This window comes from Ixodes scapularis, unplaced genomic scaffold (genome assembly GCF_016920785.2).
Source record: "Ixodes scapularis isolate PalLabHiFi unplaced genomic scaffold, ASM1692078v2 PGA_scaffold2__306_contigs__length_199485367, whole genome shotgun sequence".
In the NCBI taxonomy this organism is placed as follows: Eukaryota; Metazoa; Arthropoda; class Arachnida; order Ixodida; family Ixodidae; genus Ixodes; species Ixodes scapularis.
Genome location: NW_024609857.1, coordinates 196,225,626 through 196,244,010, shown reverse-complemented (window position 1 = coordinate 196,244,010; position 18,385 = coordinate 196,225,626). Strand labels below are relative to the sequence as shown.

Sequence of the window (18,385 nt, the reverse complement as noted above, 5' to 3'; positions counted from 1 at the left end):
GAAGCCTGTTTTCAGCCTCTTTTTTTAAACTGGCACGTGTTTGTGACTCTTTTTAAGCCAAAGTCCTTACCTGCCACTTAGCTTTCTGTTTCATGAAGCTCCGAGGGTGTTGGTGACGCCAAGACTCGCAGAAACTAATGCAAACTGAATGCTTGCAGCCTCTCGGTTCAGTAGAGACTCAGAACTGAAGAGTATGTTATTGTGCAAATTCACTTTCAAGTTCTCCTCCATCTCGGGTGCAGTTCATTTATGATTGAGAAATGCCACAGGACATCGCCAGATGCTAACTGATCCTAGTTTTTTTACTAAACTGTAATGTCCCCAGAGGTGCCCCACCCCCGAAAGATAACCCGCCCCGTAATTTCACCTTTATTTGCTATTTTCTTTTAAACAGAAAAAGAAAGCCCACTCATAGTATGTTGAACCTCTTTATATCGAACACTGATATAGCGTATTATCGGATATAGCAAACTAATTACAAAGTTTGTTTGGTCATGCTTTGTTTGAATGGGAGTTCTGGTTATATAATGAAACCAAAACCGTGAGATCTGAAGCGCTCTTGGTTATAGCTAGGGTTCGGAGTTTTCGGTTTAAACCGATAAAAACCGATAAAAGTACACCAAATTTATTTTTGGAAATTCGGTTTTAACCGAAAAAGGTCAGTTTGTAGAGCATGATGTAGAAGCAGGGAAACAGTGTCGTTTCCCTGTTTTTACCACAGTCTCGGGTTTCTACATCATGATCAACATCCACTAGCTCGCCTGTGCACTCACTGTTTTTTCAGTTTGTAAGTTCGGTGTTTTCTGTTTAAACCGATAAAAGTATGTCTAATCCGTTTTCTAAAATTTGGATTTAGCCGAAAAAGGTCATTTTTTTAGGGCCGCATCGAGGCGGGTGGGGGAGGGTGGGGGAGGTAGGGTTTTGCAAGGTTCGACATTGTGTGACGTCTTCGTGATTGCCCCCTTTTAAGTTCAAGATGCAACAAAGGAGGTCTTGGATTGGCCTTCGCGGGACATCTGTGTCCTTTACAGGGTGGATGATAGACAGCTGGGGAAACGAGAGCCAAAGGACCGACCAAATTGTGTCCCCCCTCGGTTTTCTCTTTTTCTGTGGCGCCATCTATGTGAAGCACCGCGAACTCTCACTCCGGGTGGGCGACCGGTGGTGACCGGCTAAACTGACGGAGATGGTTTCTTGTGGATTTTCAATGGAGGACTGCCGTGCTCTCGGTTTATTTTGCGCACTCTCCCATAGAGTTCCATGCAAATCCGATTCCGACTTTTTTTCCTCTCGCCGCAGCGCCATCTGTTGCAAATCGAGGGTACCCGCAAGCAGACGAGTGCACAATTCGGTCACAACACTGCGGTAGGCTTCTATGGGCCGTGTCCCCACCTGTCTATCTTACACCCTGGTCCTTTATGTGATCGGGCTTTGTGTGTCAAGTCCCCGGTCCTAAAAAAAAGTTTGGATGTGGGCTAGTGTAAGGTTTTTTCGTTTCATGCGCTTCAGAGGACGTCGAGGAAAGCCGTCAGTACATTTCTGAACACCCTCTCCCAAACTTCTCTGTGGTTAAAAGCAAAAATACAATGAATGCCTTTTTTTTTCGTTTTTGCCTTTTTGCATGGTTTTGTACGGTTATCACCTCAGACGGTCACGTCGTCAAAATGGGAAGGAAAAAGAAGAGTGCTGAGGATTATGCTCGCGAATTCCGCAATTTTGAGGTGTGTCCTGACGGAAGTTGTAGCGAAGACCACGTATGTATATGTGTCGTTATTTGAGTGATCACAAACATCAAGACTACAAGGATCATCTGATCCAGTGTCCAATGGCGTTTCTTTCATATTCATCGAAAAAAAACGGTGAACTTTTTTAGAAATAAATATGCACCGAAAAAAAAAAAAAACGAAAATTGAATTTTAAAATAAACTTCGAAAAAAGTATGCCGAATTTCGAAAAAATAAGAACCAGAAAAGCGGAACCCTAGTTATAGTGAAGCAATTCCTGCTTTTCTTGCATCACAAAATGCCACGAAGGTTATTAAAAAGTAGAAAAAAACAAAAAGTAATTTCTGAACGAAAAGTTCTGAAAGTTTAGGTCGCCCCATGTGCAAAAGTGCGCGTTTCGGGAGGTAGCGCCATCTATGAACCGAGCAGATAACAGCGAGGGCGCCGCTGCTGGCCTCTGTGCGAGGCATCAAGAACCAGTGCAGACTAAAGCCAACTGCCCACCACGCCACTTGTAGCGGAGCCGCAAATGGAGACTAAGTGGAAAGCCGTCTCTCTCAAGACAAAAGGGAAGGTTTTTGAGGGCTGTGGACAGCGGTCGGAAGAAAAAAAGACATCACTGGGAACTTCAAGCTTCCACCAACCTTGACATCTACCACCCTGGGTGCAAGGAGGAAAATCTAAGACTGCTATTCAAACAATACCGTCAAGAATGACCGAAAGAGTCTTAGGCTTTGCCTCGACGCGGACGTGGAAGAGGCCCTCAGGGTTTAAGGATGTAAGGGCAGCCAAGTGCAGCTGTAGCCTCCACCATGGTAAGGAAAAACTAGCGCCACGAGGCGCTGGTGGCAGGAAGGCGAACATACGTCTGGTCGGAGATTAAAATTGGACTCGAAAGACTGCCAGATGGCGCCACCACTGCCGTTGGCGTGCGCCGTGCGTGCGCCCTCCTCCTCCTCCCCCCCCCCCCCCCCTCCCCCGGTTTCTTTTTTTTTTTTTTTTTTTTCTGGTTTGTTTGCTAGACTGGTGCCGCGCCGGCCGCTGTGAGCGGCCAGCACGGCACCGGTCTAGCAGACGAGCCGCGCGCGATACACTTCACAACAACTGCGCTTCACGTGATAATACCAGTGCAATCAAACAGAAACAGCACGTTCATTGAAATGCATTTTTTTATTGAACCCCATTCAAATGAGTTGCGGTATTTCAAACCCGTATCTACAAACTCCGTTGGCAGTCCACCGCCCTCAAAGGGGAACCAAGAACTGTAGTAGGCAGTAAACACAGTAAAGTTGTCAAATATGTAAAACGAAATTAATTACTTCAACGTACAAACTAAGAGAAAAGCACTTATCATCGAATTATCTAAATGGCTCTATAAACAACTCCCACTAACTGAACTTCTGAATACTCAAACAAACAAATCAACCCCGAAATAAAGGAAAAGGCTTGCAGGTGAGCTGCATAAGAATAAACGATAAATAAACCATAAACAAACTCGCTAATAGGCAATGCAATTAAGAAAGAAAGAAAACAACTAGTGTTTTGGAGTGACTACATCTCTGACTGTAGGTGCTTTATCGGTTCTCTATCCTAACATATAAAGACAAAGCTGTCAAATTAACTGAAGATTGCTCTGACAGCAACTCACCCAGAGGAGCAAGTCCTTGCAGCAACGGATTCGTAACAAGAACGGTGGGGCACGCGTTTTTCCACAAACGAATCTTCCTACAACTTGCAAACACGGTAGCGCCGAAGCGCTCGCTGCACAAACAACGCTGGAGCAGCTTGCTCGTCGGCAAGCCGGGCAGGCTTCCAAAGTCCTGGCGATTTGCATACGCAATCCATTTCGATGCTCTGATGGAAAAATCAAGTTTCGAACGCTGACAAAAAAAAATGATATAGAGGTTCACCTGTCGTCTGTTGGAAAGCGGAAGAATGAACACTCCGAGTTACTTCGCCGCGCTGTAGACTCCGTAATACGCCGTCATGAGGCACGCAAAACACTCGGCAGGATCTCTGTCAAATTAGAGACGTACATCTCTAATTATTATAAGCGCGCAGCAGCGTCGCACCGTACTTGCCGTAAAATCCGCACTTTCGATTTTAGCACGTGCGGAACGGCTTGAAAGCTTGGAGTGACGAGCGAGCACAAACAAAACAAAAAAGACAAAAACGGTCGTTTCCCTTCGCTCTTACTGATTGGTCGGAAGAGCCCAGAGTGCTTTGCTTTCGGTAGCGAAGATCATATACACGTCGCCTGCGCTGAAAATCATAGCGGCGAATATGAGCATAACAGTTTGGTCGGAGTCGGCTGGGTAGACCTACGAATCTGCTCTTTGGATGGACGTACGAGAGAGAAGCCAGCGACGCGGCGCCCCTATCGGCCCACCCGGGAACTCCGGAGCTGCATTCGGCTGGTGAGGGCGCGAAATCCGCCAGTGTCCGGTCCGCTTCTTCAAACGAAAGCAATCAGTCTGGCGTGTCTGTCAGGCCGATATGATTTCAGCACGAGCAGCAATTGACTCCAGCGCGGTGGCTCCAGGTGAACAGGCACCGACCCAAAACCACATCTTTCTTCAAATAAATGAAATAATGGATCCAGCTGACCTCGTTTCTCGTTTCGCAAACTAATATCCTCATGTTACAATATAGTTTTCAATGCTGCTTAGTGACAAGTAAGGATCTCATGGTCCGCCATAGCTCGTTTTTATATCTTAGTGCTGTGCACGTTCTTGCACGGGCTCGATTGCAGGAACGTTCACGTCAGTTTTTTGTGTGCACTTTTATAACGAATATCACATATAGCCAACAACTTTCTGCTCGCAATGCTAGTTCGTTATAACGAGGTTTGACTAATCGTAGTGTTTGGATCAATGATGACCTCAGCATAAATGCGGCTAGGTAGCTGTTGTAGGACAGAAGCAAACATCGCTGACTGGGTAGTACAGTCATCTTTGCTTCGTTGCCCCTGTCCATAATAACAAGTTTGAAAGGAAAACATGATCTAAAAACATCATTCTTTCAACTTTTTTGGTTGTGCACTGAAAGTTAGCCCACTCCTCATTTTATGGCAGAGCTATTGAAGGCTAGTTTCCCCAGTATCATGTCCTTGTATAAACAAATGTTGACATAAAACTCCAGACAGCTATCGCCATGTATGAGCAACGGCAGCAATCAAGCAAACAACCTTACGGTTGTCTGGTTGCCGCCGTTGCTCGTAGATGGCGGCGACCTTTCCAGCCTTTCTACTCTGGTTTTCACCAGAGTGGAAAGGCTGAATTTCTCTAGGCGTCGTCCTTGAGGTCGTCCTAAGATTCGTCCCTGAGGTCGTTCTAGGCGTCGTCCTCGAGGTCGTCTTAGAAGTCGTCCTTGAGGTCATCGTAGACGTCGTCTTTGAGGTCATCCTAGACGTCGTCCTTTAGGCGTTGTCCTCGAAGTCGTCCAAGAAGTCGTCCTTGAGGTCGTCCTAGACGTTGTCCTCTAGGCATCGTCCTAGACGTAAAGATAATAGCTTTACTGGTCCTCCATCTTCATGTGAAGTGGAAGGGCTCTTCATTTTTTTTACCCTATTTGACCTTGATTTTAGGTGGGCTATTTTTGGGGATATTACGGGAGTAGTGTGTCCAGTCTTCCGCATATTTTGAATCGGCTGCGTAAATTTTTTATCTGTATTGTTGCAAGGATGCTGAGGGCTAGGGTAAGGGGTGCAGTACTCTTTGGGTACAAATTGTTTCTTAACCCTTAGCCTTATTTATCACTATACCATATTTCTTCAGGCATAACGTGCAGTTGTCTATAAAGGAAGTTTATGAGTCCACGTTTGTGCGTGCTTTGTGGTAAACCAGATGCTTGGGACGCCTTCGTGAGCAGGTGCTGACTGTGGGAGAGGAAATAGGGTAATTTTCTATGAGCAGCCTTTGAAGCCATTTCAACATTTGTCTTTGGCACGGGGACAGGAGCGAGGACCTCGTGTATCGACAACGATTTGCGAGTTTTAGCCTTGACCGCTGCCTTTCTCCTGCAGCGTGGCCCTGGGTGCACTGCAGGAATTCTCACAGGTGCTGACGTCCGACTTTCTGGAACCTTTTGACCAGGAAGTGAGTGCTTTCTTTTTGACCGACTTGTGGACACATTAAGCGTTCATGATGCTTTCGGTAACATGTCTCTCTCAGCATTTCGTAGCAAGTGCCGTTTTGTGCACCCTCCTAATCTCATTCTGCTCACAAGCACATATCTAGTAGTTCAGTTCATTGGGCCTCAAAGGCACTTCGAATCAAGTGCATTACATGAGGGGAGGTCTAGTCAATGTTATTTCACAGTGAGGGTTGCGAAATAACAGTTCACTTAATTATGAAGAACACACATATAGACAGTGTAAAAAGCACTAGTAAACTAAAAAGAAAAAAAAGTTAGTTTTACCGATTGCAAATTTTTATTCATAAAAAACACTTTTGAGGTTTGCTTGGTGAAATTAACTGAATTTAGCTTGGTTAGTTTTGAGTGCAATTATTTGGGAGAAAGTATTTGTCATTAATAGCTAGAGAAAGCGGGGAAGTTTAAACATTTATTACTTTTTTCGAGCGGAGAATTTACTTCCGAGTTCTGGTCACAATGCTAGAAGATGTGTAACAATGGGTGACACTGATGGGTACAGAAAGAAGGGAGGAAATTCATGAATAATGACAAGACGAGCACGGTTAGTTCTTTCGGCCAATGGTCAAAGGTGTGGCTATACCAGTCAACGAATGGACCCCTTATTGCGTTGGTGCGTTACTTGAAGTCGCGGATACTGCTTAAGATTGAGGTGGTCATCTGTTTCACGAGCCGGCACTCTGCGGCTGCATGGTCCCTCGTGATAATGGTGGCGATGGTCCGTCTTCTGCCTCAGCTGTGGCTGCAGTACCTGACCTTGGCCGTGGCCTTCCTCACCCAGCCTTCCCTGCAGCTGGAGAGCTTCTCAAGCGTCAAGCGGGAGAGGATGCTCGAAAGGTGATCTTGGGGTCGTCGCTCACCTCGCCCTAATTATCTCAAAGCCGGGGGGTCTACGAGTAATGGCAATTGACCATTCGCTAAATTCCCAAGCGCCCCGGCTGGCACTCGAGGAATCCTGGGAACGGTGTTCCTTCGGTTCCCTAGTGGTCGGTAATTTCGTCCAATTGGATGCTTGCACAGTTTTGAGTGAAATCCAGAGTCATCCTGAAGAAGTATCGTGTAGATTGCAGAGACCTGTCATACCGTATTTACTCGCATAATAAACGCACTTGCATAATAATCGTATTCCCCACAACGGGCATCAATATTTTGACTTTTTTTTCCCCTCCCGTAATCAACGCACCTTCAAGTTTCGGATCTGCAAGTCTCGAAATTGCATCCAATTTAGCGAGCCACCAAGTCAGTTTTCTTTTGCCGCCAAGCGGTCAGGCCAAGTCAAGCCAAGCCAAGCTGTTCTCGTAAAGGCTGGAAGCGCGTGCAGAAGTGATCAACCGTGAAACCGAGCGGCGCGCACACTTGACGAAGCTTGGGTCGAGGAATTGCCGAGTGGCATTTTTCATTAGTAAAGTTCAGCACATATCCGAATGCGTCTGCACCTGTAATATTGCACGGCTCAAGGGTACGTCATCAGCCGACGTAAATGTGACCCGCTGCTCTGGTGATCCGATACCCAGGAAGGAGGCCAGACGTGGCCTCGCTGTGCGAACCCAGACTTCGTACACCTGCGACTCGTCTCGAGCGCGCCGTTTCTCGGAGAGCTCGCACCTGTGCCGGCCATCTCAGGTCGCAATCCGCGGGGTCTCCGTTTGAATGATGCTAGGCGAAACTTGAAGACTGCCGTTCATGCGTTGGGAGGCGGAGAGTCGGCAGGAAGGACCGTCACAATAGGGATGCCACCGTATCGATTTTTCAACCGTAACAGAAGATTAGACACATGCTTCAGCTTTCTTGAAAATTTCAAATGCAACTGCCTGCATGGTCTTCAACGAGGTCACCTACAACGAAAGTATGTATTGTCCTTTCATACAGCAGCGTGGGTAAAGTTTCATGTTCAAAGCAACATCTTGAACATGAAAAAAAAAAAAAACTTCCACTTCATACTTAAAAGGGCCCTCCGGAGCTTTCTGCGATCGTCTGTTTATGTTGTTATATTGCGTAGGTTAATATGTATACAAAGTTTTAGATTACAAAATTGTTTATTAAGCAGATGGCAGAAGAAATATACCGGGACTATTTTCTCTTGGAAGACAATCCCCCATTCCCTGCCCATCGCTAAAACTTGACCAATGGAAATGCTGCATCTCGCGGTGAATGCGAACGTTATTATTGCAACACTTTTTAAGCTCGTTGTAAATTAGAGTTTGAGAAAAGCGTAAACTGATTGTGGTGCGGGAAACGTAGTCTTCAATTATCGCTCCAAAACCAGCGAACTGTTTTCTCCCCGCAAGTTTGTTTCTAGGGGGTGATGCGTCGGCGCGTCGGCTCGTCTGCCTCCCGGGGCGTCTGCAGGCGTGCGTTTGCGGGACACGTGTTCCTTCTTCCCGTGGATCCTGACTCCGAAGCCAGCTTTGCGATCCTTCCACGTCAACGAGTCAAACTTTTCCTTGTCATCTGTGGAATGCAACTGCGTATTGCAGTAGCAGCGCGACGGTGCGGTGCGACAAACGACGACTGCCGAGCACAAAGTCCGGAGAGATTCCTCCGCGGGTCGGCGATCGGCCGCGTTGGCGACGCACAGTGACGCCGGAATCCTTCGCTTGCTATTGGCTGACGCGTAAAGAGATGCCCCTCCCGTTTTCCCGGGTCATCTCAGAAAGGGGGGCGTGCCAGGGACTTTGATAGCAATTTTAATAGGGAAATCCGCCACGCATGTCCGTAATTTTATGATTTTTAGGATCCTCACGGCTTGTAGATTGAGTTACCGCCATACACAGACCATCGCAAAACGCTCCGGAGGGCCCCTTTAAAGCCTCATCTCAGTTGGCGTCTCAAAGAAATTTGAAAAATGTATTGCATTATCAAATTTACATTTCTGCCTTCCCTAAAATGTATTCTTGTATTTGTATTTCCAAAAACTTTTTGCCTCTTTTTAAAATGTATTTCCGATGTGTATCGCGATACATATTCACAGATATATTTGAGACTTGAGAATCAGTATCTTAGCAACTATTTTTATCTACCCCAGTATTTGTACTTCCAAATACATCTTTGAATATTTCTGCCCAACCCTGCAGCGTAATGCCAAGTGACACTTTTAATGTTTAGGAATTAGAGGAATGGAATGGAACGATTCAGCCATTCCAGGAGTGGGAATGGGCCCAGTGTCCCCATTCCTAGGAGTCGAAAGGAATGGAATTATTGAAAACTCTGATTCCCCGGAATGGAATTGGAATGGAATGGGGGTGCCCATTCCGCAACGCTGTTGCCGACTGAGAAGCAACAGAGGCACAATTGTTGGCAATTCTGCTTGTGTTGCTTCCCATATATCCCCCCCATATCAATCGCAATGTCAGTACAAAGTGAGATGAAGGTGCTTTGCATGGTCCTGCCGGGCAGCCTGCGGCATGGGGAGAGGGGGGTTGCAATTTGGGTGTTGGGAACCCATGAGGGGACCAGCTCGTGGAACCCCTGTGTTCCCCAGAACCCAGTTTGGGAACCCCTGAGCTAAGGGATGCTCTTGTCGCTTCAAGCTTCACTGCTTTTCACCGGCATGCATAAACACGTGCTGGTGCAAAGTTGTCAGTAATTGCGGACAACTAACGAAAGACACAACCACGAGATGTCCTGCTTGTGTCTTTTTTTTTTCGTCTGCATCAACTGAGCTGCTTATCGCTATCATGCACAACTTCTAGCAACTGGCCCAATTTTCTAGCTTAGTGCAAGCTTCACTGCTTTGCACCGGCAGGCTAGGAGAAACAGCTGACACGTGGAATCATCTCGGCTCGTTCGACGGGCTCAAAAAATTTGCTCCCTATTGTAGGTGAGCCTTCTTCGGTTATATAATATTTCAAATTCAACTCCAGATTGTAAGGGAAGACACTGAATTGTTCAGCCTTTGCGCGATAACAATGGGGTGGACGTGGTTGCGGCACATCCGCGAGAATGTGTTTGGTGCTAGCAAAAGGAAACTGAGGAGCGAGTCTGCTTAATGATAACTGACGCTGAAGGAATAGGACACAAATTTGAGACAGACGACCAATCTTTCACCTCGCAATAAGATGAACGATTCTAAACGCATTCTTTGTAGTTGGACCCGTAGGTAAAAAAGGGAGAGAGGTGGAAAGGGGACGTGGGAAGGGGGAGAGTAAATAAAACTTGTTTAAAACTTTAGGAAAGAAAGAAAGAATGATTTGCCGTTAAAATTACGTCGTCAGATGGAGTCGAGAATGAACATGCAACTAAGCCAGTGCTGGCATCAAGATTTCAATTTCAGCTTTAGAAAAGTAGCAAAGGCACGGAGACATTTCTTTGGACTGTGTTTGTGGCGAATGATTCAATGATTTCTCTACTGTATCTGCTCTGGTGTCCATTCTAGTTTGATCGAAAAATGGTGCTCAGCCATGACATGTGCAGGCATGAACAACGATCGGCTGATACATTCTGTGTTCTGTGTGTGATTGGTTGCGGTTTAGTACACGAGGCACCACACGACGCAACATCAGTGAATCGACCATATCCGAAATGCACAGCGCCATCTAGTGGGATGCCGAAGAACGTGCTCCATCTCACGAGTTGGCTTCGGCGCTGGCAAAGACCAGGGTGCAAGAGCATAGTTCCGAAGAATCTTTCGCCCGCAAAAGCACTTGCACAGAAGAAGTGCTTTCAAAAACCAGATGCTGACGTTTGTGTTATTGCCGGCACTCAAAGCCAAATTTTAAGCCCAAGTATACATCCGACATAATGGTTGCTGCAAGAAACCAGCGGCCGGCGGGGCAACAAGCACATACATGTGCAAGAAGAGCGTAAAACTATACTACCGTATTTACACAAATGTAGGTCGACTCTCTTTCCAATTTTTGAAAATCTGAAGTGGGGGTGTCGACTTATAATTGAACCAAAGCATTCCACCACCAGCAAAAATGAAACAGTCGCAGTATCAAGAACACCTCGGCTTGTTACGAGTTCAGCCGGCTGTACCTGTAGCATTGCGCTATTCTGTGCAATCATTTTACAAATTTTTTTTGTTTTTATTTGTGCAAACGAGTATTATTGATAGCGATTCGCAAATTAACCTGAATGTCTGGTGGTGAACGGCGCACGACGCCCTTCGCCCTGGTGAGTGCCACCACTCCCTACCGGGGTGGCGGCACTTCTCGTAAGAGCCTCTCCGGAGGCTGCTGGAATATCCTCAAAGCTCATTCTCCCGGTGGCTTCTCTTTACAGTTTTTCACACGATTCACGGTCGCACGTCGTTTGATCGAGTGTCGAGATCATGCTGAACTCGAGCGCTAACTACGTTTTTTTTATTGACACGCGTGATCTGGGCAGTTTAGGTTTTCGGTGCTCCTTTATGGCCATTCTTCACCCAGAAGCAACCAACAACTGTGCTGTTGGACACAAGTTCAACCCGTCGGAGCGGGTGATGCTCTAGTTCCGGAGTTGGAGGTCAAGCTTGCAACGTACGCCGCAAAAGTGCGCAATCGGTCCCTACTTGTGACATGCAACGTGATCGCCGAACAAGCGCAGAAGATGCGGTTGATGCTGTCATTTACGAAGTGCGAGATTTCGTTGGACGACGCCGACGACGTGCTTCAAGAACGTAGCAGTGAAGAGGACGAGACTGACATCACCGTTGTGGACGAGTCGTAGTCTAGTCGCGGACGGAGTGAGAACGACAGGGAGCAGTTTCAGTTGTCCCACTTGCACCGTGAACTTCCCAGTTTGTATAGCGCCTTAGCATCTGACGCCCCTCGTGCGCGCATGTGCAGCCAAAGCATGCCAGAGGGCATCGATCGCATGTTGGAGGCTGGGCTTTCGAAACAGATAGTTTGCCATTCTCACGTGTTTGCAGTAAAATGTGCATCTCGAGTTTTTACAGCGGAGCTGTTAAAGGCTAGTTTCCCCCAGGATCATGTCCCCCGCAAAGAAATGTCGACACAAAACTCTGGACAGCTACCGCCATTTATGAGCAACAGCGGCAACCAGACAAATGGTTTACCGGCCTCGCTCATAGATGGCGGCAGGCAGCCTTTCCCGCCTTTCCACTCTGGTTTTCACCAGAGTGGAATGGCTGAATTTCTCTACGTGTCGTCCTAGATGTCATTCTAGAAGTCGTCCTTGAATTAATGCTTGAGGTCGCCCTTGATGTTGTCCTCGAGGTCGTCCTAGAAGTCGTCCTTGAGGTCATCCGAAACGTCGTCCCTGAGGTCGTTCTAGACGTCCCTGAGGTCGTCCTAGACGTCGTGCTTGAGGTTGTCCTAAACGTCGTCCCTGATATCGGCCCAGAGGTCGTCCTAGATGTCGTCCTTGAGGTCGTCCTAGACGTCTTCCTCTAAGCGCCGTCCTTGAGGTCGTAAAAGAAGTCATCCTTAAGGTCGTCCAAGAAGTCGTCCTTGAGGTCGTTCTACCATAGTAGAGCTTCGCTGGTCTTCCTTGTGCACCAAAGTTGAATGGCTGAAAGTTTTTTTCTTTCTTTTTGCTGATATGCAATTGGGGGGGGAGGGGGTCGACTTAGAGTCGTGTAAATGCAGTAACCCTTAGCTCGCAGGTGTGGATGAGGATCGATGACGTTGAGCAGTAGGCCTCGATTGGTACCGACAGTGCTACAAAATTGCCAAAAAGCAGAGGAAGTTCATGCAACAAAGATGGCTGCACAAAGAGTGTTTCCAGGGGTTCAATTTCACATCTGGTCTATTTCCAGTCAATCATGATTAAAAAAAAATGACCGCATCTCCACGTGGTGAATGATGTTGATTGGGGCGAAGCTCTGGTGGTGCTTGTCTGCATAGACGGTGAGTCGCAGCATGCCAAGCCTTTCGTTCGTTTTCAACCATGTCAGAAAGAGAATGGGTGGTATGGAACGTGGTTCTATACGCAGTTGACCGCAGCGCCCTCTCGTCTATAAACGTTGAGCCAATGCATGCAAAGTTTAACGCGATTATATACGCATTTTACCGCAGCGCCCTCTTTTGTATAGACGTTGAGCGGCTACATGCAACGTTTCATCCATGACATCCCCAGCTCTTGAGTTACTGCCACATCTCGGAGCCCCCTACTCGTCCCGCAGTCGTGGCCGATTGGTTAGGCGGGGAGATTTATTGGGGTCTCCCCGCACAGGTTCGAATCCTGTCAACTGCGCAAACTTTTTTAGGGGCGAAGCTCCTTAGGGGCTAGCCATGTCCGTCTGCCGTCGGGTGCACGTGCTCCTGCTCGTGAGCTCACGTGCTCACGAGCACGTGAGCACGTGCTCCCGTGCTCGTGTAGGGAAAAAAAAAAAAGCATCTCCACGTGGTAAATGATGTTGATTGAGGCGAAGCTCTGGTTGTGCTTGTCTGTGTAGACGGTGAGCCGCAGGATGCCGAGCCTTTCGTTCGTTTTCATCCATGTCAGAAAGAGAATGTGTGGTATGGAACGTGGTTACATAAAAAGCATCTCCACGTGGTAAATGATGTTGATTGAGGCGAAGCTCTGGTTGTGCTTGTCTGTGTAGACGGTGAGCCGCAGGATGCCGAGCCTTTCGTTCGTTTTCATCCATGTCAGAAAGAGAATGTGTGGTATGGAACGTGGTTACATACGCAGTTGAGCATTTTACTGAGCGTGACATGGATGAAAACAAACGAAAGGCTCGGCATGCTGCGGCTCAGCGTTTACGCAGACAAGCGCCACCAGAGCTTCGCCCCAATCAGCATCATTCACCACGTGGAGATGCGGTTTTTTCTTCTTTTTTTAAGAAGACAGGTGGGATGGCAATCGATGTGAGCATGGACGCCGGACGGACAAGGCTAGACCCTAAGGAGCTTCGCCCCTAAAATCATTCAAGTGTTGCGCCAGCTAACGCTGTCCATTCCCATCATGTCGCATGATTGTCCATGCAACTTTTTGTTCTATAAGTCACCAACTACATTCGTTAAAATTATTACACTCAGAGAGTGCTTGAATTTAGTTATGTTGATTCAAAGTCACGTATCGAGGCTGTTCAGAAGCATGTTTTAAAAGGTTTTTTTCTTTTCCTTGCATTCTTTTTTTTATCGCAAGAATATGTTTGTATTTTTTTTTATTTATTGTTTCTGCCAGTCGTTAGGCCAGGGCAGTAGTGGTACTAAATTGAATAGAAAATGCAACAAGGGTATTAATCTCAGGCATAGAAAATATTGAGTTCTTTTGTGAATGAGACGACATCTTTCAGATTAACAACACAGGATGGTAGCTTGTTCCATTCACCGATACATTGAACGAAAAATGAGCGCTTAAAATGATCTGTTGAGCACCAGAACGGTTGGATATAGCGATTATGTTTTGTTCTTTGCAGCATAGGCTTGGGTATTGTTATATATTTAGAAATGTCTATCTTCTATCATACCTTCAGAATCCGGGAAAAAAGTTTCATCCGGTTTCTTACGAACCTGGTTTGAACGCTGTTCAAGTTTGCTCGGGACTTGAGTGCGGTGACGGAGTCATTGGAATGGTAACTATAGTGTATGTAAAGCACACTGCTTTGTTTTGAAGTTTCTCTAAAATAGAAATAATTCCAGTGGCTCCCATACAGGGCTCGCATAATCAATTGTTGGCAAAACCAAGCACTTAAAAGCCATTAATTTCACTTCTGGGCTCGCACAGTCTAACTTCCTAGAACTTATTGCAACGGTATCTAGAATCTGAATCGGAATACTTTTGCAGAGCTAAATACCTCTTAAATCAAAGAGTGCAAAAAGTCTTAAGATTTCTAACAAATGTTGACTGCAAAATTTTTAATTAGCAGTAACTTAATAAATAATTTTTTATTATCATTGAAAGAATTTTATTATGCAATTACTTTATAGAATGATGCTAGAATGATCAGAATAGCTTTCTAGCACTCTACTGTATGTAGATCATGCAGACCTATATTCTGCCTTTGTTTATAGGAATATTGTAAACATGTTTGGCAAATGCATTTGTGAAAAAAAGGTTAAAGTTATATTTGTGCTTAGCACCAAGTTTACAGTAGGAGACAAAAATATTTTACAACCTGTCTCTGTCCTTGATTTTTACCCACCTTTTATCGGGGGTGTTTACTGCTTAATTCTGCAAATATGTGAAATACTTGTTATGTACCGTATTTACTCGCAGAATGAACGCACTTTTTTTTTTTCCGAAAAATCGATGCAAAGTTAGGGGGGGGCGTTCATTACGCGAAGTAAAATTTTATCGTGGGGTATTTACTCGCATAATGAACGGACCTTTTATCCTGAAAAATCGAAGTAAATTCTTATCTCTCTGCGCGCAGCGCCCGACCCCGTAACCAAACTAAGCTGTGCAAAAAAAAAAATCCCCTGTTTTTTTTTTGTTCTAGTTCCTTGGGTTTTTTTTTTTTTTTTCTTTGCCGCCGCGCAAGCTGTTTTGTTTGCTTAGGCGTTGCTTAGGTGAGGGCTCTCCGCTTATCTTTCTTATCTCTTTGAGCGCGGCGCGCGACGCACGACCCCCGTAACCAAACTGCGCTGTGCAAAAAAAACAAAAAAAAAGATGAAAAAAGCTCCTCCGTTTTTGTTTTCTCTTTAGTTGGTGGGTTTCTTTTCTTTTTGCCGCCTTTCCCAAGCTGTTTCGTTCGCTTAGAGCGCTTCTCGGCTTCTCTTTCTTACCTCCTTGAGCGCGGCGTCGCGCTAACCCAAAGTCCAGACTGCGCAGTGCAAAAAAAAAAAAGCTCCTCTCGCATGTTTTTTTTTTTTTGCTTCGGTTGGATCTTTGCGAATTCTTTTAAAGCCTTTTGCAAGGCGTTTTGTTTGACCACGCTGCCCATGCATTCGCGACTTCGCTGCACCAGGAGAGAAAAGTGCGTTCACTTCGCGCGGGTGGGAGGAAAGGGTCAAAATTTTGACGTCCGAGTTGGGGGTGCGTTTATTACGCGAGTGAAAAAAAAAGTCGAAATTTTGAGAGCCGACTTGGGGGGTGCGTTCATTACGCGAGTGCGTTCATTGTGCGAGTAAATGCGGTATCTAGTACAACTGTTCCTTTTCCTAGGTATATTGCCACACGCAGGGCTGAGAAAGCAATGCTTGGTCATGGACTTCTAGAAGGTTCTCGTTTAATCTTGCTCTGGATGCAACTTGTATCATTTATTCCTGCTTTCTTGTTCTGGGAAGTGCGTGTTCATTCTCGCCCCGAGCGACGCTCGGGCCTTCTCCGCCGAATCTTCGAGATAGAGATGCACTCTAGATAAGGGACCGCCCGTGACCTTGTCGAGTCAGTTTCGCCCCAGCGCTCAATCCAGCTGTTGTGCTGACTTGGACACCCGCAACGCTCTGTTGTCATCCTCTGTTTCCTTTTTGTTTTGGGCACAAGTTCGCCCCCATTAAACATTCAGTTTATTCAGTTATTCACCGCCTCATCACTTGTCATTTGTGACCATATTTTCTAGAAACCAATCTCAGCCGTGGTTTTATGAAAAGCTTTTTTGTTATTACTGTTTCCAGTCCTCGTACGTTTTTTCGGTCTCTCAGCTCCTCTTACTAATGTCGGGAGTTGTCGAAATGAATCCGGGCCCTGATACCGCCATTGACCACGTGGATAACCCAGGACCTCGTTAGCGACAGCGCCCACATGGCGAGTATTCTAGCTGCTGTGCAGGGGATCGAAGCTACGCAGACAGACATGTTGGCGAAGGTTGTGTCTCTGGAGAGAGGGCGAAAAGCTACCGACATAGCAGTTCAACAACTCTTCTCTAGGATTGTGGAAGCAAAGTTGGCTGCGACTGACATCGGAAACTACGTTTCAGCCTTCCCAAGGCATGTCTGTCGAGCTGGCGAATGTCCACAAACAGTGTGAAGACAATGAAAATCGACTTAGAAGGTCAAATCTGTTGTTTTTTGGTTGCCCTGATAACCAATCTGAAACATGGGGGCAATCGGAAGAAAGAATCACTCAGTTTTGCGCGCAGAACTTGGGCATTGCGCTCGACCCCTCAAATCTTGAAGGATCGCACCGGCTGGGAAAATTCAATTCCGAGAAAACTAGGCCAATCATTGTCAAGTTTGCCCGATTTAAAGATAAAGAAAACATCTTGTCCTCTGGTTTCAAGCTAAAAGATACCCCTTACGCTGTGCATGAAGATTTTTCCGAGTCTGTGCAACTCGCTCGAAGCAAACTCTTTCAATACGGAAAAAACTTAAGCGTACCGTTTAAAGTATGTTTCAACAAATTGCATATTAACAATAAACAATTCGTATTTAACCCTGAGTCTCGATCTGTCATCGAACTCTCCTAACTAGCTCGTCGGAATGAAAACAAAGCCAAAACGTTACCGTCATCACATCAAGCTGCAACACGCGATAAGAACCAAAATGTTTCTGTCCTCTTCACAAACATTCGCGGCGTGATGCCAAAACGAGACGAGCTTCATGACGTACTCGAGGATAGCGCATCAGACATAGTCATTCTCACAGAAACGTGGTTAAAACCAGACGTTGAAGACAAAGAAATCTTTCCTATCATCTTTAACTATAGCGTGTTTCGGCATGACCAGAGTGGACAGAGGGGTGGTGGTGTGCTCATTGCGATAAAAAGGCAGATATCTTCTTTCGGCGTGTGTGTATTGAACAACAGCTTAGAATTTACTTGCATATGCTTTTGTACTCCCTCGAGTAAGAGTATCATAGGAGTGTGCTATAAGCCACCTGACTGTGCTTTATCCTTCCATACTGATTTGTGCTCTCTTCTCGTTGATATTAAAGGTTGTTTTCCTAAAGCCGACATGCTGTTATTTGGCGACTTTAATTTTCCTTTCATTAACTGGTCAAAATTATCCTCTGGTGGTACAGCAGCATCTAAGCAATTCCTGGAAATGTGTCTCACTTTAAACTTCACACAGTTAGTTGATCAACCAACCCGTGCAGATAATATCCTAGACTCGATACTAACTTTGGTCACCAGACATCGTAAAATATATTCACTACTGCGAAGGGCTAAGCGACCACAGGCTACTGCATATTGCCTTATCACTTCCCGTTATCGTAAATTATCCTATTTCTAAGATCATTCAGGATTATAATAAGGCAGATTATGTATCAATAAACCACGAGTTGTTGACTTTTTTTACTCTTACGTTGATAATTTTTACCTTAGAGCGGTGGAGGAGAACTGGGTGCTATTTAAAACAAAAATGAATGAACTTGCGAAAATATTTGTTCCTACAATCCGTATTCGTACCGATTCGACTAACCCATGGTTTACAGAAACTTTGCTTTCATTGCGAAATAGAAAAAAGAGACTCTTTGCGAAGGCCAAACGTGTCGACACGACCGAAGTTTGGGAGGCTTACAGTTCTTGCCTCCAAGAGTACACCAGGAGCCTTAAGCTGTCCAAAAATAAATTCTTCTTCCACGACTTACCGACCACTCTGCGGACTAACCCAAGGAAGTTCTGGAACTTAGTATCACCAAAAACTAATAACCCTATCGCGCATCTCACCTATGAAAATGGCGACCTCATTTCTGAGAGCGAGTACCCTAAAGTACTAAAGGACTATTTTTCTTCAA

At 45.9% G+C, this 18,385-nt stretch overlaps 1 protein-coding gene across 2 annotated transcripts in view; it reads left to right on the top strand.

Annotated features, from left to right (window-relative positions):
• The window catches only part of LOC8037800 (dedicator of cytokinesis protein 3), a 285,268-nt gene that overhangs the window by 123,850 nt on the left and 143,033 nt on the right, over positions 1 to 18,385 (top strand). For both annotated transcript variants that reach the window (XM_040208926.2, XM_040208927.1), the window contains 2 exons: positions 5,749 to 5,821; positions 6,613 to 6,713. In XM_040208926.2, the coding sequence (XP_040064860.1) occupies positions 5,749 to 5,821; positions 6,613 to 6,713 (174 nt within the window). The remainder of the gene's footprint in view (positions 1 to 5,748; positions 5,822 to 6,612; positions 6,714 to 18,385) is intronic.